The sequence below is a fragment of the Monodelphis domestica genome, chromosome 6, assembly GCF_027887165.1.
Source record: "Monodelphis domestica isolate mMonDom1 chromosome 6, mMonDom1.pri, whole genome shotgun sequence".
Classification (NCBI taxonomy): domain Eukaryota; kingdom Metazoa; phylum Chordata; class Mammalia; order Didelphimorphia; family Didelphidae; genus Monodelphis; species Monodelphis domestica.
Genome location: NC_077232.1, coordinates 74,138,057 through 74,165,854, shown reverse-complemented (window position 1 = coordinate 74,165,854; position 27,798 = coordinate 74,138,057). Strand labels below are relative to the sequence as shown.

Sequence of the window (27,798 nt, the reverse complement as noted above, 5' to 3'; positions counted from 1 at the left end):
ATAGAGCAATCTTTTAAATCACAACCCCCACATCATATACCCATATAAACAAGTGATAAGTGATACGTTTTTCTTTTGTGTTTCTACTCCCATAGTTCTTTTTTTCAATGTGGATAGCATTCTTTCTCATAAGTTCTTCAGGAACATCCTGGATTGTCATATTGCTACTAGTAGCAAGGTACATTACATTGGATTATTCCACGGTGTTTTGTTTTCCTGGTTCTTCTCCTTTCACTTTGCATCAGTTCATTGAAGTTCTCCCAGTTCACATGGAATTCCTCCAGATCATCACTCCTTACAGCACAATAGTATTCCATCACCATCAGATACCACAAGTTGTTCAGCCATTCCCCAATTGATGGACACCCCCCCCTTTTCCAATTTTTTGTCAACACATAAAGCACAGTTATAAATATTTTTGTACAAATTTTCTTCCTTATTTTGATCTCATTTTTTTAGTCATACCTCCTCCACTGTATGCAGAGAGATCACACCATGTTGTATGCACCATAGAAGGGTACACAGTGTGGAACAGGGAATGACCAACACACACATGCATGTATACATCTACATCTTGTAGGAATAGAATTCTTCATGTGGGACTTCTCTCTCCCTTTAGAAAGTGAGTTCCCTGAAGCCTCCTTCCAAGCTGATATCTACATATTCATTGACTCTACCTGGGATCATGTCATTCACCCAGCACCAGATAATCTAGCCTGTAGCTCTCTATCTGATCCACAAGGATTACATGAGACATTTGGCTAAACCTTTTGCTGAAATGTAGGCATGTTATATCTATGATATTCCCTTGATCCCGTCTGGTTACTTAGTAAAAAAAAATGGGAATGGGGTTGGGGGGCTGCTGGGTAGCTCAGTAGATTTAGAGCCAGGCCTAGAGATGGGAGGTCCTAGGTTCAAATCTGGACTCAGACACTTCCCAGCTGTGTGACCATGGGCAAGTCACTTTGCCTAGTCCTTACCACTCTATACAATACATAGCATTTCTCCAAGACAGAAGGTAAGGGCTTAAAAAAAGGTAATGAGATTATTCTTTAATAACTTGATTTTGATAAAGATTCTATAAAATATCACTTGGAAAGAACCTTAGAGATCATTTAATCCAATCCATACCTAAACAGGAATCTTTTCTATAACATCCACGACAAATGGTCAACAAGCTTCTACCCAAAGACCTGTAGTGATGACCTAAAGACTCAGTATCTGACAATCATGACAGCTAGGTGGTTCAGTGGATAGAACACTGGGCCCGGAGTCAGGAAGACTTATCTTCCTGAGTTCAAATCCATCCTCAGATACTCTGGGTAAGTCACATTTACCTCATCTATAAAATGAGCTAGAGAAGGAAATGACCAACCCCTCCAGTATCCTTGCCAAGAAGACCCCAAATGGGATCATGGAAAGTTAGACATGGCTGAAACAACTCAGTAGCAACATTATCTGACAAAGCAGTTCATTCTATTTTGAGGTTTATCATTTTTGTTCAGTCCTCCCCATTCTGAAGATCATTCTCTTTGAAAAGAAAACAGAAGCAAAAAAAGTTGAGTAATCTTGCTTTCTCCTCAATGTCTGTTACCATTTTCCCTTCTACTTCAGGCTTTGGTATCCAAGTACATATACCCCTCCTTGGTTCTTCTTCTAGATGCCAGCATAACTAGTCAGTCAGTAAATATTTATCAAACATCTACCTTATGTTCTAGGCATTGTGCTAAGTTCTGGGGATGCAAACATAAAAAAAGACAGTTTCTGTCCTCATGGAGCTTACAATATAATAGGAGAAGACAACATGCAAAAGGAAGCTGAAAATGGATGCCAAGGAAGGTACCTGACATGGGGATGTGGTAGGAAAGTCAGAGAAGTTTCAAAGGCTTATAGTCAGGTGAGAAACTAGAAGTTTTGAGCTGAGTTCTCTCTTTAAATGGAGGTTTGGAGTTCGTGGTCTTACTCTCCAATCAGGCTGATGGAATCTTACAAGATATTGATGGGTTGCCAAGAATGAGCGTCCATGAACATGGTAGAAAAGTCAGAGCAGTTTCAAAGTTGTTCAGTCAGGTGAGAAATGAGGAGGATCTAAACCTAGCTACAGGAAACTTTATTGTTGTCTTAGCATTCATCACCAATCATAAGTCATGCTGAGTTTTATACTTTCTGATGCTATTCTTAAAAGATCATGCTATTCTTGTATACATGACTTTTTAAACATCTAAATTGGTTGATGAGTTCCTTCTGCTTTCATGTTGGACTCAATGTTTTTCCTTGTCTTTTTTTAAATCAGTATTCTTTTGTGTTTGTGTCATTAGAATTTCATCCCACCATTATTGGTTCCTTTTTCCTTTATAGAGTTTTAGACCTAGCCTATCCTTTCTTTAAAACTGAAATCCACTGCAGGGCCTCCTTACTCTAGACATCTTACTACACACTCACCTTGGAATATCTGTCTACAAGGCCCATCCCTTCTCCCATGGGTGAGTTCCTCCTAGAAGCTTCATTTTCTGAAGGACCCAGGCTGACCTGTCTCCATTCCCCTTCTGGACCTATTCCTGAATTTCTGAACTTCACAATCCTACCCCATGAATCTTCATCTTCACCTCACTTCTTTTCAACTCCTTTTTGTATGTTGTCTTCTCCCATTGAAATGTAAGCTCCCTGAGGCCACAGGCTGACATCTTGCTTCTATATATCCCCAACACTTATCACAGTGCTTGACATATAGTAAGCCTATAATAAATTATGTTTCCTTTCTTCTTCCCAAAAGACTGTACCTTACTTTCATTTTTTTTTTGCTAACTTTAAATGTCAGGTGGAATAGACACTTTCTTCTGAGGTAACTAGAATTTCTTCTTTAGCCTCTAGTTCCAGATCCTCCTCAGTCAGAACTGGGTCAGAATAACAATTTCTGGTTTTTGCTTCCTGCATTTGAAAGATGAAGTTGTAATTAAAATAAGAATATGTCTACTATTCAGTTTTTGGAAGAGAAGAGCTCTCTGACAGATGTTTGAATAGCTCAAACCCTTCCCCACCCCCATCACTGATGATATTTCCTTGCCAGATTTTAGAACTGTTTCCTGAAATCCTTAGCTATTTCCTCCTTCTGTGCAGGTGGTCTCTACCATACTCTCACAAGGCAACTGCTTATTTTTTTCTCCTTTCATTGATTTTCTTCCAAATGTGCTCTACTACCTTCCTCCTTTCACTTTTTTATCTCCTCATAAGTACACCTTAATATCTAATGCTACTCTGCTACCCCTTTTTAAAAATCTATTTAATTCTTTTTGAATATAGGATAGCATTCCATACCTTTGGTCTAGTCATGAGTTACTAACACAACTTGTTAAGATAAAATTTTCTTCTCTAGCTCACCACCATTTTACTTTTCTAGGCTGAAAATCTCACTTTGTTCATTAGACTCCCTTTTATCCCCAGAAGGGAATGGTATTTTCTGCCCCAGAATACTCCTACATGAAACCCATAATGTAATAAGACTTACTGATTGAGAGTGAGCAAGGAATTATAGAATTGACTGAGTTGGATCTAATGGTTCCAGGTTGGCCAACATTCTTAATGTAAACTTGGGGCCTACCGTTCCATGAATATTTATCGTATCATTGGGAAGCCTGGCCACATATTTAGAACACATAGAGTACCCTGGTAGTGAGATATACAGTAAGAAGCACATGTGGCTAAGGTAACTTATGCCTCCGGCCCTGCAGGGCTCCAATGACTTTTCTCTTTTTCTTTTTTTCTTCTTTTTTTCAATTTTATGTAATTAGATGATTTAGAATATTTTTCCATGGTTGCAAGACTCATGTTCTTTCCCTCTCCTCCTCCCACCCCTTCCCATATCTGATGCACAGTTCCACTGGGTTTAACATGTGTCATTGATCAAGACCCATTTCCAATTTATTAATATTTGCACTAGGGTGATCTTTTAGAGTCTACTTTCCCAGTCAGCCCCATCAACCAATGTGATAAAGAAGTTGTTTTTCTTCTGTGTTTCTTTTCCCACAGTTTTCCCTCTGGATGTGGATAGTGTTCTTTCTCATAAGTCCCTCAGAATTGTCCTGGATCATTGCATTACTACTCATAGAGAAGTCCATTACATTCTATTTTGCCATAGTATCCATCTCTGTGTATAATGTTTTCCTGGTTCTGCTCCTTTAGCTCCTTTAGCTCTGCATCAATTCCTGGATGTCATTCCAGTTCACATGGAATTCCTCCAGTTTATTATTTCTTTGAACACAATAGTATTCCACCACCAGCAAATACCACAATTTGTTCAGCCATTCCCCAATTGAAGGACATCCCCTCATTTTCCAATTTTTTGCCACCACAAACAGCATGACTATGAATATTCTTGTACAAGTCTTTTCCCTTATTATCTCTTTGGGGTATAAACATAGTTCCAAATTGCCTTCCAGAATGGTTGGATCAATTCACAACTCCACCAGCAATGCATTAATGTCCCAATTTTGCCACATCCCCTCCAACATTCATTATTTTCCTTTGTTGTCATGTTAGGCAATCTGCTGGGTGTGAGGTGATACCTCAGAGTTGTTTTGATGTGCATTTCTCTGATGATAAGATATTTAGAACATTTTTTATGTGCTTATTAATAGTTTTGATTTCTTTATCTGAAAATTGCCTATTCATGTCCCTTGCCCATTTATCAATTGGGGAATGGCTTGATTTTTTTGTACAATTGATTTAGTTCCTTATAAATTTGAGTGATTAGACCTTTGTCAGAGGTTTTTGTTATAAAGACTTTTCCCAATTTGTTGCTTCCCGTCTAATTTTGATTGCATTGGTTTTGTTTGTACAAACCCTTTTTAATTTAATGTAATCAAAATTATTTATTTTGCATTTTGTAATTTTTTCTAACTCTTGCTTGGTCTTAAGATCTTTCCTTTCTCAAAGATCTGACAAGTATACTATTCTGTGTCCACCTAATGTACTTATTTTTTCCTTCTTTATGTTCAAATCATTCACCCATTCTGAGTTTATCTTGTTGTAGGGTATGAGATGTTGATCTAAACGAACCTCTCTCATACTGTTTTCCAATTTTCCCAGCAATTTTTGTCAAATAGTGAATTTTTGTCCCCAAAGCTGGGATCTTTGGGTTTATCATAGACTGTCTTACTGTGGTCACTTACCCAAGTCTATTCCACTGATCCTCCCTTCTGTCTCTTAGCCAGTACCATATGGTTTTGATGATCACTGTTTTATAGTACATTTTAAGACCTGGTACTGCTAGACCACCTTCCTTCACATTTTTTTTCATGATTTCCCTGAATATCCTTGATCTTTTGTTCTTCCAAATAAACATTGTTATTGTTTTTTTCTAATTCTGTAAAAAAGTTTTTTGGTAGTTTAATGGGTATGGCACCAAATAAGTAAATTAGTTTGGGTAGGATGGTCATTTTTATTATGTTAGCTTGTCCTACCCATGAGCAATTAATGTTTTTTCAATTATTTAGATCTAGTTTTAATTGTGTGAAGAGTGTTTTGTTCTCTTTTTCTTATATTTTCACACTGCTTACCCATGGACACTGGGCTTTCTCGGCTCCTGGGTACAATTCCTTTTGGCAGTCTTACTTCCTCGTGTCCCAGGCCAATTCTCTCTTAAATCCATAGTCAGTTCTCTTCTCTGTTACTGGAGCCTTTCTCTTGGGGTTCTCTCCATCAACAATCTTCAAAGGTGGCAAGCTAGATTTTTAAAGTAGCCAATGTTTGACCAGTGAGCTGTCCTCTAATTCAATCAGATGAAAAATGTTCACACTTCACAAATAGATAACTAAGAGTAGATACTTCATTTAACCCATTAACGCCTGATTTTCTCTTAATTGCCCCTTTGAGACTTTATCTATAGATTGTCCCAGCTAACTTCTCTTCCTACACTTGGAAATGGGAAGCCATTGAAAATTTTTAAGCAAGGAAATATCGTGCTCCTGTATATTAGCATAATGAATCTTGAAGGAAGAGATTCAGAAATAACAACTAAGAAGTTATTGGAATAAGGGCCTAGACTGTGGTATTGCCAAAGGGAATAGAAAGGAGAGACAAGATTCAAGAGAGAGTACAGAACTAGAATTGATAGGGCTTACAAGCTAATAAATTTAAAGCTAAGATGGAAGGTCCTAAGTTCAAAACTGGCCTCAGACCCTTCCTAGATGTGTAACTCTGGGGTAAGTCACTTAACCCCCGTTGCCTAGCCCTTGTCTTGTAATCAATACACAGTATTGATTATAAGATGGAAGGTAAGGTTTAACAGGATTTTAGAGATTGTTTTATTCAGTTCCTTCATTTTACAGATGAGGGAACTGAGACCCAATGGTTAAATGACTTGTCCAAGTCACACAGGTAGGAAGTATCAGAGTTTGTATTTGATCCCAGATCTTCTGACTATATTCTATGCCATTTCCACTGTGCCAACCTTCCTCTGCTTGGCAGTGGATTGGATAAGGGATGAGGTGGTGAAGAATAGTGCCATTAACAGGAAAGAGTAAGTCAGGAGGAAGAGTAAGCATGTGTAGGCAACTAATGCCTTCAGTTTGTTCTGATCAGATTTGAGGTATTAAGGAAATTTAGAAGGAAACTTTTCTCTTGAGTGCCAAACCTGCATCTCAAAATGTCCATAAGACCTCTCTTCCTAGTTGTCCCCACCAACACCTAAAATCCATGATGCCTAGGACCTGCTTATCTTCCTGGTTTCCCATCTTCTAGGAGAGGTACCCAGACACCCATACTGGAGACCTTGGGATTATCTTTGACTCTTCTCTCTCTCGCATCCTAGCAAGCTGCATTCACTCTATCTTTGCAATTGTTCTTGTTTCCATCCCCTCTTCTCTACTCCTATCACAACTGTTCTGGGACAGATCCTATAACCACCTTCTAGGGCTATCCCAATAGCTTCCTCAAAGTTCCTACTTTCTGCTGCTCTCCTTTCTCCAAGCTGTTCTTCATATTATGCCAAGTAAATATTCCTCTGCATACACAGACCTGATCATGTCCCTCCCCAGCTCAGAACTCTTCAATGCACCATATTGCTGACTGAGGGGATGTGAAATCTTTATCCTAACATTTAAAGCCCTTCAAAATCTGGTGCTTCATTGTCTTTCCAGCTTTTTATCCCACTGTACTCCATGATCTAGCCAATTCTGCTATTCACCATTTCCCATACCCAGGAACATTTATCCTGTGATCGATGATCTGAGAACCAAAAAATGGCTGAAGATCATTTAGTGAGCCCCTCCTCTCATTGCTTTATAGATGATAGAACTAAGTCCTAGAGAGGTGAAATGATGTCTCCTATTTTTCAGCCTGTTCATTTGTTCATAATTTTTCTTGTGCCCTCCTTACTGTCTCTCCTTGCTGAATTCCTGCTGATCCTTTAGGTTCCTACCTAAAGGCTGTCTCCTCCTTGAAGCCATCTTGTCCACTGTCCCCAGGCTGTAATATCTTTTTCCTCTAATCTCTGATGTAGAATTCAGTGTATACTTCTTACACCCCTGCCAGACAGTACTCAGGAGCCTGTGGGACATATCTTCCTCCATCACTGTATCTCTCCCATACCTTAACACAATGCTCTCCAGTAGCTACCCAATAATGGAAGGTGTCCAATGAACAGTTGGAAACAAAGGGCTAGAAGCATAGGCTTGGAGCCTGGAAGAGATGCTGGGACTAGTGATGTAAATTTGGGAGCCATTCACTTGGATGTGCCAGTTGAAATTCTGGAAATGGATGAGATCGCCAAAAGAGACTGGAGAATAGGGCAGAGGATAACTTTCCGGAAAGCCTGCATCGAAGGGGTGGGAGTAACCATCATTTGGGATGGTGGTGGAGACAAAGGCAACGTTAGGGGCTCTACTATGTAGGAAGGTTATGTGTTATATATGGAGTTGTGGTCGTTGTATGTGTCTTTGTGTAGGGGGGGTATTTGTGACGTATATACACGGGAGGCAGCATGAAGGACTAGACAGAAGACTGGTTTGAAAACCAAGAAAACCTTGCTTCAAATGCTGCTGCTGACACTGCATGTATAACCCTGGGCAAATCACAACCTCTCAGTGTCCTAAACGTCTTATGGGTTGCCAAGAAGAGAGCAGCTCGCACTGGGAGAAGTTCTTCACCAGAAATTCCCTATCCTAATAGAGTCACCAATCCAGTCGTGATCCCCTGTACACTGTGGGGTTGATCATACATACAGTGAGGGGAGAAGCACACATTGGTGCCTTTGTCATCATTCCTGATGAACTGTGATTGGACGTGTGTGGGCACAGAGCTAGGTCTTTTGGGAGACGGGGCAAGGACATAATGAATAAACAATAATAAACACAAGGTTTTGTGTTTATTTATTTTTATATATTATTTATTATATATTAGTATATATATTATTTATTATATATAATAAACACAATAAAGAGTCCCATGAGTGACAAAGTGACAAAGATCTGAAATGCTTTGAGAATTTAGTGGCTAAAACAAGCCTTCCCAGCCTTCCACGTCACTTGAAACTAAACTTTAGTGGAAGGCTAGGGCTGAGGCAGGCAGAGGGGACGGTGGGAGCAAATGTGTGTCGGTAGGAATGTTCATGTTACATTTAGGGAACAGAATAAATGGGCCAGATACAGGAATGGGGGGAGTGGCAGGAAATAAAACCAGAGAAGTAGGAAGGTCAGTAACGGACAAACACTTCTGAGAGCCTTTGATGATAGGTTACGGGACTCAAGAGCTTATTCTGTAGATAGCAATGAACACTTGAAGGTCTTTGAATGAGGAATGGCTTGAGACTGGAAAGGGGCACCATTTGAAAGACTATTCCAGCAGGCTAGATGCAGCACGATGAAAGCATTAACTAGGGTTATGGCAAAGGGAGTGGATTTAAAAGATTTTTCAAAGGACAAATCCCCAGAGCTTGGTGGATCACCTTGACTGGCTGGCTGGGGGCTGAGGGGAGAGCCATGAATGCTTATTTATTTATTCAACAAACATTTAGTGTTTCCATCAGGGTAGATACAGTCCTCTGAGAAGAGAGAACTCAATGTTGGGCTAGAATCAGAGAATGAGGAGGCATTTGAGGTGGGCACTGAAGAAAGGAAGAGACTTCAATAGATAGCGATAGGGAGGAGGGAGACGTCTATTTCAGGTATGGGAGAAGACATAGTCAGAAGCATTGAAGTGGGAGAAAGCAAAATGGAGCAGAAACGTAACTGATTGATGCTCTGCCTAAGCCAAACTATGGAATTGTGGAATTTGTCTTAATGGTATAGTGTGCCTGGGATGGTAGACGCATATTTTACATGTTTTCTGTACCCCTCAGCTTTGTGCACCCAAGGCATGGGTCTCAATTGCTTCACTCTTGTTTTGGCTCTGGGATGGAAAGTAGTTCAGTTTGGCTGGATTGTAAAGCATGTCAAGAGTGTAAGTAAGGTAAGGCTGGAAAGGTAGCTTTGAACCAGGCTGTGGATGCAAGATGAGTATATTCTTTATGTAGTAGGCAATGGGGGGGGGGCAGCAGGAAACCTTCGAATAAAGGAATGACATTAGAAGTTCTGCATTAGAAAGATTATCTAGAAAGAAGGACAGATGATGATTGGGGCTAGAGCAATAGAGGCAGAAAAACCGGTTAGGAGGGCATTAGAGTCCAAGTGAAAAGAACAATAACTAAGATTTTGAGCTCAGGTCAGGGAGTTTGTAACCTTTCTTGAGTCATGGACCCCTTTAGTATTCTGGTGAAATTTATCTACTCGGGGCAGCTAGGTGGGTCAGTGGCAAGGGTGCCTGGCATGGAGTCCAGAGATGCTAGGTTCAAATCTAGCCTCAGACACTTCCTAGCTATGTGACCCTGGGCAAGTCACTTAACCTTCATTGCATAGCCCTTACCACTCTTCTGCCTTGGAACCAGAAGTTAAGAGGAAGGAAGGAAGGAAGGAAGGAAGGAAGGAAGGAAGAAAGAAAGAAAGAAAGAAAGAAAGAAAGAAAGAAAGAAAGAAAGAAAGAAAGAAAGAAAGAAAGAAAGAAAGAAAGAAAGAAAGAAAGAAAGAAAGAAAGAAAGAAAGAAAGAAAGAAAGAAAGAAAGAAAGAAAGAAAGAAAGAAAGAGAAAGAAAGAAAGAAAGAGAGAAAGAAAGAGAGAGAGAGAGAGGAGGGAGGGAAGGGAGAAAGGAAGGAAGGAAGGAAGAAAGAAAGAAAAACACTTCTCAGAATAATGTTTTTAAATATATAGAATGACAGAGGAAACCAATTATACTGAAATATAGTTATCAAAATATAAACAAAAGTTCACAAACCACAAAATAGGTGCCTGGGAGAAAGGGAGTACCATTGACAGACAAAGGGTAGAGGAGTTGATTTCAGACAAAAGAAGATGAGTGTGGTTTTAGAATGCTTGACTCTGAGGTAGCACCAGGGAATCCAAATGGAAATGTATGTCAGGCAGTTGGGGAGAGGTCAGGGCTGAGATGCTGACTTGTAGTTGAAGCCATGGGCATCAATAAAATACTGAGGGAGAATGCCTAAAAAGAGCAGCAGAAGATTTAAGGTTAAACTTCTTAATATTTTGATAAATATAAGGTAGAATTAAAGGAAGTGGACACACTGAAGAGGCAGGTGTTTTATGGATCACAGACTTTAATTCACATTTTTAAAACTTTATTTATTTAATGAATTAATTTAGAATATTTCTCCATAGTTACATGATTCATGTTCTCTCCCTCCCCTCCTCCCTCCCCCCTCCCAGAGACAAGGAGCAATTCCGGGTTTTACATGCTTCATTGGATCACAGGCTTTAGAGGTGAACAGAACCTAAAAGATCGTCTAATCTGAGGTTCTTAACCTTTTCCCAGGCCCTTTGATAAAGTTCATGGTCTCTTGCTCAGAATTATGTTCTTAAATGCATAAAATAAAACAATTATAAAGGATTCAAATACTGTATAATGAAATAGAGGGATGCTATTTTTTCCCACCCAGGTTCATGGACTCTCTGAAATCTATTGATGGATCTCCCTTGGAAGTCAGTGGATCCCAAATTATTAAAGCCTAATCTAGTCCAACCCCCTTATTTAAGAGAGAGAGTCTGCCATAGCAGGCAGGAGATGAGACTCTCCAGAAGGAGGGTTTCAGTCATTGCTGGAAGGCTAGGAAGGATGGAGACTGAAAAGGGCCGTTGGATTTGGGCCTCTTGGAGAGAGCATCTGAACAGTGTATTGGATGTGGGGTGGGGAGAATATGCCTCCTGCGATGAAGGTTACACCTTAGGGGAAGGGAGGCATTCTACCTGGGAGAGGAGAAGCGCCATCTGGGAAAGGCTGGCTGGAACGCTAGGGGGATACATGTTCTTTGGGTGAGACAGAGACTCTTGAGTCAGTGGCTACTAGAAGTGGATTCAGCCTGTGGTGATGGCCACAACCCCAAGCGCCTTTCTCGTTTCCTTACATCCTGCACCCCTACCTACTTCTCTACCCCACCCTGTCCCCTCTGCAATCCAGTGCTCCTGGCCCTGGAACAGGACCTTCCGTCTCTCCCCGCTCCAGGTGTATTTGCCTACTGTCCCCCGTGGGCCGGGAAAGGGCTCCTTCCTCTTTTCTGCATAGCGGCTTCCCTGGCTTTCTTCAAGTCCCACCTGCTACAAGAGGGGGCTCCCCCCCATCCCGTGAACGCCTTCTTTCTGCCCATCATTTTGCCTAGTTGTTGGGAGAGGAGCCTGTTGTCCCTCCCATTAGACTCGGAGCTCCTTGAGGGCAAAGACCAAGTTCCTATGTTGCTTTGTTGGCTCAGTCCTTAGCCTGGCACATTGTATGAGGTCAGGAGAGGTCGATACCGAGTGTGGGGATGTGGCCTTCTGGGGGAGATGTCTAGGAGGGGCTGTGGGGGAGAGTGTACACACGGAGGGATGCAGTGGGGGACGGGAGCAGAGAAGGCTGCTGCCCGCATGGCGGCGTGTGCCAGCGGGGGCACTCACTGTAGGTGTGAATCCTGGGTGTGCCGGAGAATGCGCTGTGTCCGGCAGGAGGCTTCCCTTCTTGGGGCCAGGTGGACCTGGGAAAACTATTCTCTTCCCTTGGATCCCTCAAAGCCCCAAGCCAACCACCTCCTCCTTGTTTCAGGTTTTTCCTCAAGTTTTTCCTCAAATGCAACCAGAACTGCCTAAAGAATGCGGGCAATCCTAGAGACATGAGGCGCTTCCAGGTACCCCCTTGCCCCCCATTCCTCCCCCATCACTCCCTGGGGCATCTGATTCAGGGAAGGATGTGCCAGGGGCTGGGAGGGGAACAAGGGACCAGAGGCTGGGGGCATGGCTGGCAAAATGATCTGAGGGACCCCAGTATTCTAGACCCTGCAGGCCCCTCAGACCCCGAGGCTGAGCACCCTGGGCCCTCTGGGCACTCCCCCCACCCGACACCCCGTCCCCCTTCTTGTCAGTTTTCCTGCTCATATTCCTACATTCCTAACAGGATTTAATGATGGAGGCTCCCTTTCTCATTCCCCAAGTCCTTCCTCCTATTCCCCAGTGTGAACCTGCCTCTGTCTACCCAGAATGGCCAGGGACTGCCCGCGGGCAAAGGGGCCCCTGCATGGGGGCCTCTCAGTCATTTCTCGGGATCCCCCCCCCCCCAAGAGCCTTAGCCCTGAGGGAGCTCATGGCCTGTGGAGGTGGAGGGGGGTGTGAGTGGGGGTGGAGCAGCTCCTTCTCCCCTGGCTGCTGAGGCTTCATTAGGGCCCCACTTAAGGAGATGATAATTGTGACATTTTTACATGATTAACGACCCAGCTAATTTACATAGCGTGAGGCAGAGAGCAGCTGCCCGGTACCCCCCCCCAACTCCCACCCCCCAGGGCGCTGAAGAGTTTGGGAGGGGAGCCTGGTTAGTGCCCCCCCTTTCCCTTCCCCAAGGGTGGGGCCTGCCCACAATCCCAGAACCTGAGGGCTCCAGACCAGCTCTGGAGAAGGAGAAGAGGCTGGGCCCTGAGGCAAAGGTGGGGGTTGTGACAGCCTGCCAGGCTAAGAAGGGTCTTGTTTCTCCCCGCTCCCCACCTTCTTTTCCTTAGAGTGGGAGCCTCCCTTTCCCACTCTCTGCCTCTTGGGCCCTGATCCTTGTTGGTGAGCGCAGGCCTCCCTTCAGGAGAATGAAGAGTCATTGTGGGAAGCACTGCCCTTGCCCTCTGCACGGGGGAACCAGACCCGCCATTTTGAAAAGAGGAGTCCTCTTTCTCAATGGCTACAGCAAATGTGAAGTTCATTTGGAGACAGAAGGGAGGAACAGGATTCTCAGCCCTGGGTTCAGGGTCCGCTGCTGGGGTGGAGGCCATAAACATCCTCCCATCCTCTTTCCCCTTCTACCTGGTTGGTCATTGTGCCCACAGAACTGAAGGACCGAAGCCAGGGAATGCCTAGAGCCCAGGGGAGAGAGATGGGGACAGGGGATCATTGCCCCCAGGCTACCGTTATATTCAAGGAGACAGGCAGGGTTCCAAGTGGCCAGTGAAAAGGCCAGAGGGCAAGGCCTTGGGGTACACTTGGGGTCTGTCATGCTAACCTCTCCCACCTCCAACAGATCAGGAGACACCGTTTCTGCCTTCTAGGAGTCCAGACTATCCCCCATTCCCATCCCTCTGGGGAGCTCTCCATGAAGGGGGCTTCACTCCTCCTTTGGGGCCTGGCCCTGTGTCCCCTGTGCAGGTGGTGGTCTCTACGACCGTGAGTGTGGATGGACACGTGCTTGCTGTGTCTGATAACATGTTTGTTCACAACAACTCCAAGCACGGCCGCCGTGCCCGCCGCCTTGACCCTTCAGAAGGTCAGGATGCTGCCATTTGGCGCCCTTCCCCTGGCCAGCCCTGCCCTCTTGTCCACAGCTTCTCCCCTCCCAGAGGGAGCCCTGTCTTCCACTCTTCCAAACCGCCCGTCCTTCTTCCAGTCACTAGGCCCTGCTCCACACCCCAACTCCAGGCCCAGTCCTGTCCCCCAGGTGCACCTCTTTGGGTCCCCCTCCCCTTCCTCCACTTTCCCCCCATCACCCCGGCTGGGGGCAGCCCTGCTCTCTCCTTTCCCATCCTGACCCCATTTCCCCTGACCCACAGCAGCCACCCCCTGCATCAAGGCCATCAGCCCCAGTGAGGGCTGGACCACGGGGGGAGCCACGGTCATCGTCATCGGGGACAACTTCTTCGATGGGCTTCAGGTCGTCTTTGGAACCATGCTGGTGTGGAGCGAGGTGTGGGGCTGCGCACAGGAAGGGTGGGGACTGAGGGTGGCCACCTGTGGGTGCTTCCATGCTCAGCCAGCCTGATTTTTACTTCTCTGAAGAACGAGGGCATTGGGCTTCCGAATCAGAGCGGGCTCCCGTCGGGGATGCTTTCTAGCTCTTCTTCCTCACGGCTAACACTGACCTCCCCTAACGCCTTCTCTTCTCACAGCTGATCACTCCCCACGCCATCCGGGTGCAGACCCCTCCGAGGCACATCCCGGGGGTGGTGGAGGTGACCCTCTCCTACAAGTCCAAGCAGTTCTGCAAAGGGGCCCCTGGCCGTTTCGTCTACACGGGTAATGGACTGGGGTGCTCTCCCCTTGCTAAGTGAGGCACGTGGCAGGCCCCCTTTCCCTGGTGAAGCAGGGTGGGTCAGAAGGGGAGGGGTCCGCGCCATCAGCTTGGGTCAGCCCCTCCATTCGCTCCGAAGGACCACAGACCCGGTCCCCTCTTGTCACAGTCTCTGGCCTCCAAGAAATTGAGCGCCTTCATCTTCCCCGGTTTCTTTCACCGATGCTCCTAGCCCTTGAGTTCTCCTGCCCTCCCACCATCAAAAAAAGAAAAAAAAACAGCCTTCTTTTACTTCCATCCCAAATACTTCAAAGAAAGAGTGGTCTCTCCCATTTTGAAAAGTCCATCTGTCTGCTATGCCCTGGGCCCTCCTCAAGTTCATCTCTCTCCTGGAGAATTCCGTCGTCTCTCCCTCCATTCTGGTTCTTTCATTCAGCTTAAAAGCAAGAGAGAAGGGCAGTTGAGTGGCTCAGGAGACAGAGAGCCAGGGCAGGAGACAGACGGTTCTGGGTTCAAATTTGACCTCAGACACTTCCAAGCTGTGTGACCCTGAGCAGGTCACTTAACCTCCGTGGTCCAGCTCTTACAACTCTTCTGCCTTGGAACTGATTCTTAGTATCTACTCTAAGACAGAAAGTGAGGGTTTAAAAAAAAAGTAGCAAAAAAGGAGTTTCATCTCCCTTGTGCTGAGAATGTCAGCATTAAACCATGGTTTCCCCATCCCCATCCAGCGCCCATTTGTCAGGAGCGGCGTTTAAACAGCCGGTGGCCCCTGCCATCTCTTCCACTCCAGCTCTATCACTCTATAAACCTTTCTCTCTGGGCTGGTTATTCCCAAATCTGCGTCTCAAGAAATGAAGTCAGCACATTTATTAAGTGCCTGCTGTGTGCATGGGCGCTGTGCCAAGTGCTGGAGGAGCCGCAGAGTTTCTATAAGACCCAGGACTTACCCTCGAGGAGCCCACAGTCAAGAAAGGGGAAAATACTCTAGCTGTGTGACCCTGGGCAAGTCACTTAACCCCAGTTCCCTGCCCTTGCCTCTCTTCTGTCTTAGAATCAATTGTTTGTGTGGCAGAAGGTAAAAGTGAAAAGCAAAAAAGAAAAGGAAAGACACAAACAGAGATAACTCATATAGAATAACATAGGAGAAGAGTACTAGAAAGGGGCTACTATAAAAATTCTTTAATTTTGGATATCTCTTGATCTTTCGTTGGTGCTCCAAACCCACCCCAATTAGGGTGTAAATGACAATTTGGTTATTTCCTTGCCCTCTCCCCAGCTCCTTCCCTTTTATTTTTCACTCAGCAGGACCCAGGGTCACTCCCTGCTCTCCTGGGAAGGGATCCAGGGTTAGCAGGGGCCCCTTCTGCCTGACGAATCAGGGTTGGGTAAAAGAGGCATCTGGGGGACAACTTGACTGCTGGGTCCCTTCTGTTCCACCTGGTGGGGATGCCCTGCGGCACTCAGAAAGAGGGGAGCCTCACGGGGGTTTCTCAGCCTGAGTATCCGCTGAATAGGCTGGGATGCCAGAGAGTGCTTGGTTCTGGAGGCTAAGACCTGGAAGACTGGGAGGAGGGAGGGGACATCTCTCCCTGTCCCTTTAGGGATACTCGTCCCCCACACTGTTCTCCCCCCACCTCCCCCAAGCTCTCAATGAGCCAACCATCGACTACGGCTTCCAGAGGCTGCAGAAGGTGATACCACGACATCCTGGAGACCCTGAGCGGCTTCCTAAGGTACCGCCTGGGAACGACGTTTAAGGCCTCTAAAGGGAGCTGGATGGAGGTTGGGTTTGGTCCTCTGACATAAAAGTAGGAAGAAGGGTTGAGGGTTGGGGGGTGCCGTCTCTGCCCAGGGATATTGTGCCTCCCCTTGGGCTAATACCTGCCTCCCCATCCCATCCCATCCCTAGGAAGTGCTATTGAAAAGGGCAGCTGACCTGGTGGAGGCTCTGTATGGGATGCCGCATAGTAACCAGGTATTAACCCTACGTGAGACTTTTAGCCGCCTTCTGTCTTCCTCAAGAACCTTTTGATTCCTGTCCCCCGCCTGCCCCGTTCCCTTCCTTTCCCAGGCTTTCTGATGCAGTAACAAGAGGGCTGGGCTTGGGGTAAGACACTCTCCAGTCCCGGCTCTTCTGATACTACCTGGGTGACTTGGGCAAGTGACACTTCCCTGGGCCTCAGTTTCCTCCTCTGTAAAGGGGTTGAACTAGCTGATGATGTCTGAGGTCCATCACAGGTCCCAATCTATCATTTATGCCCCTATTTATCCTTTTCCCCACTTGCCAGTCCCTTGTGTGTCCCTTTCTTCTCCTTACCTCTTGTCCTCCCTCCCAAGGGCTGACGGGGAGGTCTAGGAGTTGGGGGCCAGCCCTGTCTTTGCCTCCCTAGGATCTCATCATAAAGCGGGCAGCAGACATTGCAGAAGCACTCTACAGCGTCCCACGCACTCCCTCCCAGCTTGGCTCCCTGGCCCCGGGCCATCCCCATACCGCCATGATGGGCATCAACTCCTTTGGGAGCCAGCTGGCCGTCAACATTGGAGACTCCACACAAGGGGCTGATCAAGGTGAGTCTGCCCATCCCTGTGTGGTCTCCCCCCCTCCTACTGTGCCTGGCATCTCCCTCTGCCCAGCAGAGCCCTGAGCCCCCCCCAAGTCCCCCAGGAGGCTCCACCCGACTCCTTCTCCCTGACTAGGTTATTCCCGGAATACCAGCAGTGTGTCTCCTCGAGGCTACGTGCCCAGCTCCACCCCGCAGCAGAGCAGTTACAGCAGCATCACCTCCAGCATCAACGGCTATGGGGCTACTGGCATGGCTGGCCTTGGTGTGCCCAGCTCCCCCAGCTTCCTCAACGGCTCCACTGCCAATTCACCCTATGCTAGTGAGTCTCTAGGGTGGGCAGGCCTCGGGCACGGGGTGGGGGGTGCTGCCAGGGTCCTAGTGGGCACGGCTCCCAGACACCCGCCAGACAGGGGGGTTGGATGCAGTGTTTCCCTCTAAGGTTTCCCTCCTGCTCCCTATGATCATCTGCTACGAGCAGGATGTCTGTTTGGGTGGGATGTCCAATCCCTCCAGGCCAGCCCCTAGGCAGGACCTGCCCGTCCACTGACAAATGGGTGACCAATGGGGGAAGAAGGCGAAAGGCTACAAGAGATGTCTGGTACCGAGGCCTTTGGAATTGAGTGTCTGGAACTCAATGGGAGCTCCTTTCCACATTCCACAGCCTGCTCTCCCCTCTGCCCCCAGGCCACAAAGCCAGGCACCCCCAAAGGCATCTTGGCAGAAAGGAACAGGGCAGGCACTCGGCCCCTTCATGGGCCTGGAAATGGCCCTTCTTCATCTTCCTAGCTCCCCCCCCCCAGCTCTTCCCAGTGGCCCCATCACTGCCTAAGCCAAGGGCCCTGATGTGTGTGTATGGATGTGCCTGTATATTTTTATACACGTATATACAGAGACACATGCACATCCACACACGTCTGTAGGTATAATAGATCCATTTCCCCTTCTTTTGTGTGCATACATGTGTGTATAGGTATGCAGTCCCCAAGTGTCCATCCTAGGTACTCAGAGAAAGGCAACTTTTTGTGTCAGAGGGGAGGAGTTTAAGATTCAGAACTGCCCCATCCCTGAAAAGTACCACCCAGAGCAGGAGTGGAGGAGAAGATGATGCTTCTGGGCATCTCTGAGCCCCGGGGCAGGCGGGCAAGGGCCTCATCATACCTGCACCCCCTCCCCTCAAAGCCTCTTAGCCCTCCTTCCTCTCCAACCTCCCATACCTCAAGATTCTCCTTCTGCCTTCTATAGAACCTATCTAGATTTTTTTCCAACACAACACCAAAGATTCTCTCCCAAGACCCCAATCCCCTTCCCCATTCTGGTCTCTACCACTCAAACTTTGCCTTCTTTCTCTTCTTTATATCTCTTGTTTGCCTCTGGCTTCTTCATCCTCCATTTAGTTTTCTAGCCCTTCCCTCCCTGTGGACCTTTCTTTATATCTAAGCTGCTCTAGACCTGTTTTGCTTTCTGATCTTTTTCTTCAAAGACCTAGAGGTTCCCAGTTTTGTCATCCTGTACATAGTCCAATGGGTCCTCCTGTGTGGCCCATCACTAGATTGAGGAAAGAGCCTTCCGAGGGCAGTTCTTGTGTCCTTTCTTTGTTTTGCTCACTTTCCTTCCTTCCCCCTCTTCCTCATGATCTCACTTCTTCCCCTCTCCCTCCCTCTTCCCATCTTCTCTCTTCTCCTCTCCCTCTTTCTTTCCTCCTTTCTTGGCCACTCCTGTGCTGTCTAATGCTCTCCGTGTTACTTCTGTTTGTCGATGCCACTTGGATGTCCGGAAATCTTGGAACAATCTATTTTCTTGCCTCCATGGGCCTCTGGCTTCACCTTCCACCTGCTGGTTCTTGGTAAACTCCTTCCCATATCTGCATGGACCCGTTCTCTGGCTTTTCATTCTGGTGGGAAAGATGGGAAATTCCATCTCCATTTATTTCCATTTTCTGGCTGAGGTCAAAACCACAAGAGGGGAAATGGTTTCATTGTGGGCATTCCCAGGCCTCATCCTTCTAACAGCAGCATATCTGGGAAGTGGCTCTAGCCCTGCTTGTTTGGGTGCACACATGGCCAAGAAATGGCATGGGCTCAAGAAGTCACTGCGCAGAATGATGATGACTTAGCATTTCTCTGGCATTTTAAGGTTTACAAAGCATTATTCTCAAAGCACTCGTTCCTGTGAGGTTCTATTGCTACCAGTTTACAGTTGGGGAAATAGAGGCTCAGTGAACTTACTTGCTCAGGTTAATATAACTAGAGAAGGTGGGAGCTGGGATTTGAACACTGCCATGACTCTGAACTACAGAAAAACGGATCTTTCCACCACTGTCAGGGAGGTCTTCCTGATATCTGGCCTAAATCCATCCTGCTCGAGCTTTAACTCCTTCCCAGTGATTGGGTGGCTTCTCCTTGGATATGCTGGGGACTCCTATGTGTCTAGCTCTGTTGATTCCATCCCATTCATGTACTTCTCATCATATCTTGGTTTTCATTTCAGCTTTGACTAATTCTCAGAGATGTCAGCCAATACCCCCATCCCGAGATGTGCCAGCCTAGACCCTTGGGGGAGTCTCACTCCCTTGATACTTGCTATTGCCAAGGCTCCTAGGCCCTCCTTTCAAAGAGGCATTGCTAGGACCAAGGTCTCTTAGTGCAAGAGATAATCCTCTTGGACCTAAACCCTTCAGGTGTTCGGAATTCTTCATCAAAGTTCAGTTTCAACAAGACCCTCACCTCACAGGAAAGGTGGTCTTGCATGACGGGGAGCTGCCCCATATGGCTCTACCCAGTTTTCACTGGAAGAGCTCCCCTTTCCTGATGGCCCCCTCACTGTCAGGTTCATCACCCATCCATCTGTCTGTTGTGTGGCCAGTCCTGCCACCTTGGCTTCTCATCCCAATCCCCCATCTTCCCACCCAGCTCACTCTGGTTTCCTGTCTTGACTGGCTTCTTTTCCTAGCCACCATTACTGGTCCGGGGTAGAGCTTGGTTCTGGCCCCTTGGCTCCAGCCTGTCAATGGAAACTCTACCATTCTTGCTGGGCTGCTAAGTAGCTACCAGCTTCCTTTCTCTTGTTGAAGACGTGGCCCAAGTTTGCCCCCTAGACCTGACTCTGATCCTAAAAAATTCAATCAGCCAGTGCTCTAAGGCCCCAGATAGGCCTTGGACGGGGGCAGCTAGAGGCCTTTGCAACTCTCACTCCAGACTTTACGTCCCCAGACTTCCCTCCTGGTTCTAACCTGGGCCGCTAAAACTGCCAAGGAAATGCCCTGAACCCAGGAGGTCAGCCAACAAGAAATGTGATGGTGGACATTGGTCCTGGCTTCCCAGTGTAGGCCTGTCAGGGTCTCGGTGTTTGGAGGACTCTTGAGTGTCTTATTTTCAGGAATAGGTAAGCCCGGAGAATATTTGGTAGCAGGTGAAAATTGCTGAATTCTGTTGAGGTCCATTTATAAAAATGTTTATTCAGCTCCTGCTGTATACTAAGCACTCTGCTAGGCACTGAGGATAGAAACACAAATAAGACAAACAAGGAGCTCACATTCTACTGGTTTATAGTATGTGTCTATAGATTCTATGTCTGTGGGAAGACAGATTTCAACTCCATAATGAGAAGAAATTTCCCAACCATCAGAGCTGTTTGGAGTGGAATGAACTGATTTGGATGAGATGCTTTGATGTCGGAGAAGGTGTTCAAGTGGAGGCTGGGTAGCTACTTGTCCAGGATGTTGTAGATGGGCTGCCTGTTCAGGGGTTAGTTGAACTATGTGACCTCTGGGGTCCCTTTCAGTCGTGAGATTCTGTGATTCTATAAAAACTGTCCAAAGCTCCGGCTCCTTGCCACCTCCTGTTTCTTTCTCCATCATCCCTAACCATGGCCCCTTGACACCAGATAAGATTGTGTCCACATCACAATCATTCAAACCATCTCCAACTGATGCTCCTCAGGTACAAGATGGGTGTCCCAGGCACCTCCTCCCATCCAGTGGCCCAGATCTTGTAACCCTGGCCCTGGTATGCTCCCCCAGCCCTGATTCCTAATCTCTCACTCTAACTTCTAACCTTTGACCCCCATTTTTGTCCCCGCCTTGCATATAACGGATTGCCAAGGAGCTGGAGTGAGTAATATTTTCTACTGGGGCCAGGGGATAGAGATGGGAGGAATGGAAGGGCCAAAGGTAGAGCCCAGGGGATGTAGGAGAGCACAAAGGTGTGCAAGGTGAGCATGGGGAGGCTCAGCCTTGGACAAAGGCCTTAGAGTGTTTTCTGTCGAGCCTGGTTGGGAAAAGAATAGCCATGAGGAGATTTGGGCAGCACTACCCATATCCTCCATGATCAGGAACTGCAAAAGATGGTTCTGAAGAAGGGGGACAGAAGGGACAGAGAGACCCCACCAGTTCTAAGGGCAAGAAAGCTCGTTCTGCCCCAGCTCTTTCTTCACTCTGCACCCTTCGCCTTAGTGACTCCAGACCAACCAAGCAGACCCAAACCTTTGCTTGACTGTAATCCATTTGGCTTAACTCCAACGCTAACCACTCAGTCTAATTTAGATGGATTGAGTTCCTACTATGTTCACAGCCCAGAATGGTGGAAGCAGGACAATCAGAGTACAGGTGCCTGGCTAGTGGGAGAGGGATTATTGGCTTCAATTTGGACCCCAAATTGTGCCGTCTCAGGCAGCTGGCCTTGCACGCTTCCCTCCCATCCCTGCTTCCGTTCTCTTTCAGTGATTTTATCCAACCCAATAAAAGTAATATCTGAGAGAGATTCTCCTGGTATCCCGTAAAGCTAGAGCTGGGAGAGGCAGGAGGCAGCGAGACCAATTAGGAAGCTATTGATTGCAGTAATCCAGGCATGAAGCAAAGGCGATATTACTAGCCAAGGCTGGTGACAAAGGGCACGGGAAGGAAGGAATGGAAATGAGAAACATTGGAGGAAGAATCAATAGGACTTAGTGGATGACTTGGTAGAGAAGATGAAGAAGCAGGAAGAGTCCCCCCCCAAAAAATGTATGAAGAGCTCCTGGCCTCCGAAAGATGGCAGCGCCATTGTCAGAAGTGAGAAAGTTAGGATGAGAAGCTCTTCTGCAGAGGGAAGGAGCTGATGTTTTGGACTTGCCAAATTTGTCAAATAAGTTCAGAGAAATCTCATAGGACAACTGGACAGGCAAGAATCTAACCCCACCTCCCATCTGAGCCACCAATCACAAACCTCATCACTCACCTCAGTCCTAACCCGACTCATACGATGGTGATTTCACCCATTGCCTAGCCCTCACCACTTCTCCGCCTTGGAACCAATACTTAGTATTGATGGGACCTAAGGTTTTAAAAATATATTAACTGTCTGAAAGTGAATATAGCATTGAGTCAGGAAAGTTCAAAGCCCACCTCAAACGGTCTGGTCTTGGTCAAATCACTTCGATGATTTCTGTACCCCTAGAAAGAGGGAGCTGAACTTGAAGATCCTTCTGACTCCAGACCAATAATCCTATGAGAAAATGATACACAGGACACAAAAGAGTCATAGTCCTGTGAGAACAGAGCCAAGGAAACCTAAAGGCTGGAATAAGTGGAGATTAAGCGGAGGAAAAATGCTGCGGATAACTTTGTTTTAGGCAACTTGGGATGAAAGAACAATGAAGATGTAGCTTCAGTAAATGGGATGAAGACACAGGATAGCAAAGAGGAGCCAGAATTACTCCCCTCCTATTTGCTTCTGTATTCCCTATCAAGGAGAAGGATTTTCAGGACCCAAAAGATAGGAAAAAAGCAGTTCAGAGAGAAATCCAGAGAGTTGAGAAACGGTGGAATGGCATAGCTCTGCCCTCAACTAGTTTCAGTTCTCTAGCATGAATTATAGTAACAGCTGATATATATATATTTGGTTTTAAGTTTGCAACTCTGACGCTCATGACAACCATATCTGGTGAGTCTGGTCCTGGCGTGTGCTGATAAATTTCTTAACCAGCCTTCTTGGGCTGGGGGCTGGGGCAGGGCATGTACCACTGCACACTTTTAAGTTTAATCTGCCTTATTAACATTTTCTCCCACTACTTCCCTAAGTCAAGACAGTGAGCAGAATAGTAAGTCAAGCCCTGGTTTGGTCGCACTTGCAATATTTTCTGAAGTGTGAATGTACTCAATGAAAATTTACCCATTGGCTCTTGGGAAGTCTGAACCTACAACCCTGGAGAGGAAATGTTTATCCTCATTTTGCCCAAGAGGCAAATGGAAAGTTTAAATGATTTGCCCAAGGGACAGCAAGATGGCACAGGGGATGGAGCACCAGGCTTGGAGCTGGTATACCTGGGTTCACATCTGACCTCAGACACTTCCTAGCGGGGTGACCATGAGAAAATCACTTCACCTCCTTTGCCTAGCTCTTGCTTTTCTATCTTAGAGTTGTTACTAAGTCTAGAAAGTAAAGACTTAAAAATAAAGAGATGATCTGCCCAAGTCCGCACAACTAGGAAGTATAGCCGATGGGTTTTGCAGGCAAGATGACCAGGGTTTTTGCCATTCCACCCATGCTGACTCTTTCTGGAAAGCTAACTGGATCCTAGACTAGTGGAATCATTTGTAGGCGTGATAGCTGAGATGGTGTCAGTTCAGGGATATTTGAAAGGGCCCAAACCCAAGCACCAGAACACTGGAGAAGGGTAACAATAGTCTGATATTTTTTTTTTGAAAGGGGAAAAGTTGAGTTCTCGACACCATGAGCTGGTGACCCAGCAGTTGATTCTTAGAAAAACTTGGAGTCAGACGTCACATTCTCTTAGTTGAATAATTCACGAATATTTAGGCAGGACGGCTCTGATATGACAAGCTAGTGCGGATTTGTTAAGAAAAAATCATGTCCAACTCAAGTCATTCTTTTCTTTGACCAGTCTGCTGGGTTTGGAGGACATGGTGGATAATTACGTGCCCGTGCCTGGATTTCAGCATTTGATGGTCTCTTCAGATAGCCTTGTGGATGGGGTAGAGAAATGAACCCAGAGTTCCGAATAATGAACTGCTGTCAACTTGGAAGGGAGTCACTGGGAGCATACCACAGGGCTCTGCTTGCTTCTGCTTTAAATTTTCATCAGTGACTTCGCTGAAGGCCTAGGCAGCCTGTTCTTCAGTTTTCAGATGGCTTACATCTGGAAGGGTAACTGAATTGGGATCCAAAAGGCCAGAAAATGAAAATTGATTGGGATAAAGGTAGACTCTTGCACTGAGTTAGGGTTCGCAAAACCATCTCTCCAAGCATTGTGTTCAATTGATCAACCCTTCATTAAATGCCAATTACAGACCAAGAGCCATGCTATGAAAGAGTCCCTGCCCCAGAGGAGTATAGATTCTTCTGGGGGAAAGGCAGGGAATAGACCTCACACAGAGATAAGAAAGACCATGGGAGGGAGGTCAGGCAAGACGTAGGAGAGCACCAACCCCTGGAGGCCATTGGGGAAAGCTTCAGAGAAAAGATGGCGCATCTTCTTTGAGGAGAGCATCTTCCAGCCATGGGAGATGGTCCGTGTGAACGTCCAGAAGCAGAAGACGGTGTGCCGAATGTCCTGGGAACAGCGAGTATTCCAGTTTGACTGGAACACCGAGTCCCTGAAGAGAAGAAAGTGAAGGAAGGCTGGCAGGATGGACTGGAGCTCCACTTTGTGGCAACAAGGGCCGAGGGGTTTATATTTCATTGTAGAGGTGATAGGGGCCATTGGGTGAGTAGAGGATGGGCACGAAGGAAGGAAACGGCATTCCCTGAGCAAACACAGAAGTGGAGACGGCCCTGCTCTCAGAGAGCTTATGTTCCAGTGAAGGGGAGAGTAACAGTTTGGAGAGTAACGGGGTAGGGAGCGGACTAGAGGAGCGAAGATGGGCACACCCTTTCTGGTTGCAGCGGCAGCGCTGATTTCCTTTTGATTCCGGAACTGGAGGAGAGAGAAAGGGCAACTGGGTCTAAGAGAGGGTGGCTGGAGCCCCTCGGACATGAGGGGCCGTCGCCCATCAGGAGACGGTCAGACCGGTGCCCTGGAAGGTTATTTTGGCAGATGTGTGGAGGGCAGAGACTGGAAGGGGGGAGACCTGTGAGGAGATTATTCCAAAAGTCCGGATGAACGTTGAGGGCTTGAAGTGGGATGGTGGCCATTTGAGAAGAGAATGAAGAACGAGCCAAGTAGGATTCCGGCGTGGATGACCGAAGAGATGGCAGCAAAACCAGCGACGTCTAGAGGACGGGAGGGCTGTGCGTGTCACATATGTGGAGTTTGAGTTGCAGGCAGGAGATGTCTAGCACACAGCTGGCTAACGGGGAGAAGCGTGATGCTTCGAAGCTTCCAAGGGCTCGAGTGTGCCAGCAATGGGATGTCCAGCAGATGGAGTGCTTCGGCTGGCTGCCTTAGGAGAGGACCAGAGTCCAGGAGGAGAGGGGCAATCACCTGGCCGTTGAGATCTGCCCCTGTCCTGGGATACTGTGCCTAGGCCTGGGTGCTGTGCCTCTGGGGAAGGGCGTTGATTAAGCAGAGAGCAGGGAGGGATGGCCTCTAGGATGGCCGTGCCTGCTGATGATGAAGGGGAGGAATGTGTGGTGTTTGCCCGGAAGAAAGGGCTTCAGAGGGAAATGAGGCGGCTGCCTTCGGCACCTGCAGGGGGGCCTGGGCTTGTTCTCTTTAGCCCTCAGGGGCAGACCGAGGGCCTGAGAGGAGGGTGGATTTCTGCCCAATGAAGGGATGTTGTTCTGAGAGGGGCCGCCTTGGGCCGGGTGACTGACTTCTGAGCTATCGCCTGGCACACGAAGCTTTCAGGGTCCTTCCCTGGCTCTTGGCCTCCGCCATATTGGCTGCCGGTGACATCGCCTCGGGCCCCCTTCTCGTCATCCCTTCCCATCAGGGTTCTCGACTTTCTCAAGCGGGCCAGATCGGTGATCCTGATGTCACCCTGAGCCCAACCTTGCTTCCCATCAGGCTCTGGGAGAGCATCTTACCCCGCTTCCTGAGGCTCCCCCATCCCCAGCTGCTGCGGTCTAGACGGGAGGCTCAGTGTCGAACCCTCCCACGTGGGCCTCTCGGGGCCCTCCTAGGGTCAGGCCTAGGGAATTGGGGCTCTTGGGGTTCCCGGCCCCTTGCAGAGTCTGTCTGGCCTGGTCAGGAGAGGGCTCGGGGTACGCCGGGTCACCCCTCCTAGGACGGGAGCCCAAAGGGGGGACAGGCTGCTCGTCTCCGCTCCCCACCCCAGAGGGTGGGTGCCTGGGGGAGGGGGGTGGCGGCAGGTGCCCAGCCAGGCCCCCCGCCCTGGATTCTCTCTATAGTTCTGTGTTTCCTTGTTGTGTCTCCTGCGCCACCCCTGCCCCCCACCCCCTCCCCGGAGTCATGCCCTCCAGCCCTCCGCTGGCCGCCGCTTCCTCCATCTCCCTCCCGGCCGCTGCCCCCACCACCAGCGTCTTCTCCTTCTCACCGGTCAACATGATCTCTGCGGTGAAGCAGAAGAGCGCCTTCGCCCCCGTGGTGCGCCCGCCCGGCTCCCCGCCCCCCGCCTGCACCAGCACTAATGGCAGTGCCCTGCAAGGTGAGTCAGCTCCCCAGACGGGGTCCTCGGCCCCCGACAGCGGCTCGCTGGGGGTGAGCGTGGGGAGCCTCGGCCCCGAGGGGAAGGGCAGAGGGGAGCGGGCCCTTTTTTTCCTAAAGCCCTCCCCTTCCATCTTGGAATCCGCACCAAGATGGGTCCTAGACAGAGGAGCGGTGAGGCCTAGGCAAAGGGGGCTACGTCACTTGTGCGAGGCCACGTTTGAACCCAGGTCCGCCCATCTCTAGGCCTGGCTCTCCGTCCACTGAGCCACCTCGCTGCACCTCCTCAGACAGGCTTGCTGGTGTTGGGGGGCCACGTGGCGCCTGCACCCCGGGGAAGGAGGCGCGGCACTCAGGCCAGCCCAGAAAGCAGGGCCCTGGTCCTAGCGAGAGAAGAGCCTGGGCCGTAGGCCCGCGGAGCCCCTCAGCCTGGGCCCTGTGGGCTTAGCTCCCCAGCGGGAAGCCCCCGAGAAGGCCCCCCGTCCTCGGTGCCCCCTGTCCAAGCGTGCGGCCCCCTGGCTGGTTGGCCGTGTCGCCCCGGCCCTCCATGCTCTCCAAGCGCTCGCCCAGAGGCTCGACCAGTGTGGGCCTCGAAGAAGCTCCGGGTGATAGGTCAGCCCTCCTCGCCTCCGGGAGGCAGCGGGAACGGGAGCCGGAAGGCCCGGCCTCGGGGACGGCTCCTCTGGGGCTCCTTCCCTCCTTTCATGCCTTCTCGGTGGGACGTGCCTGGCAGGGTGGCTGGGAGCGAAGCGCTCTGCAAACCTGAAAGCACGGCAGAAGGGAGAGGGAGCGCGGCTATAAAGCCAAGGGCTCAGAAGGCGAGGGGAAACAGATGCCACTCCACATCTGGACCCCACCCACCGTCGGGGGCCATCTGGCCCTTGTGGGGCGGTGGGGGGCGGGGCGCCCAGCTGAGCAGAAGGCTCTGCCCCCAGGGCGTTTGGTGTCAGCCTGGGCCGGCTCTGGCGAGGCAGCCCCTGTGCATGTTCACGAGGACGGCCGGGCGAAGGAGCGGAGCATCCCTCCGTGGCATCCACAGAGAGGTTTCCCAGCGTCCCAACGGGGGAAGGCTACAAAGGGAAGAGCGTAGGCTGGCAGGAAGGCCCAAGGGGGAGCTGGGGGCAGGGTGGAGGGTGAC

At 48.4% G+C, this 27,798-nt stretch overlaps 1 protein-coding gene across 4 annotated transcripts in view; it reads left to right on the top strand.

Annotated features, from left to right (window-relative positions):
- EBF4 (EBF family member 4) overlaps positions 1-27,798 on the top strand; it is a 102,850-nt gene that overhangs the window by 73,046 nt on the left and 2,006 nt on the right. For 2 of the 4 annotated variants that reach the window (XM_056803591.1, XM_007496925.2), the window contains exons 8-16: positions 12,118-12,199; positions 13,692-13,809; positions 14,093-14,226; positions 14,429-14,555; positions 16,198-16,286; positions 16,463-16,528; positions 16,944-17,121; positions 17,251-17,436; positions 26,464-26,661. In XM_056803591.1, the coding sequence (XP_056659569.1) occupies positions 12,118-12,199; positions 13,692-13,809; positions 14,093-14,226; positions 14,429-14,555; positions 16,198-16,286; positions 16,463-16,528; positions 16,944-17,121; positions 17,251-17,436; positions 26,464-26,661 (1,178 nt within the window). The remainder of the gene's footprint in view (positions 1-12,117; positions 12,200-13,691; positions 13,810-14,092; positions 14,227-14,428; positions 14,556-16,197; positions 16,287-16,462; positions 16,529-16,943; positions 17,122-17,250; positions 17,437-26,463; positions 26,662-27,798) is intronic. The other 2 variants (XM_056803593.1, XM_056803592.1) reach the window with 1 other exon arrangement.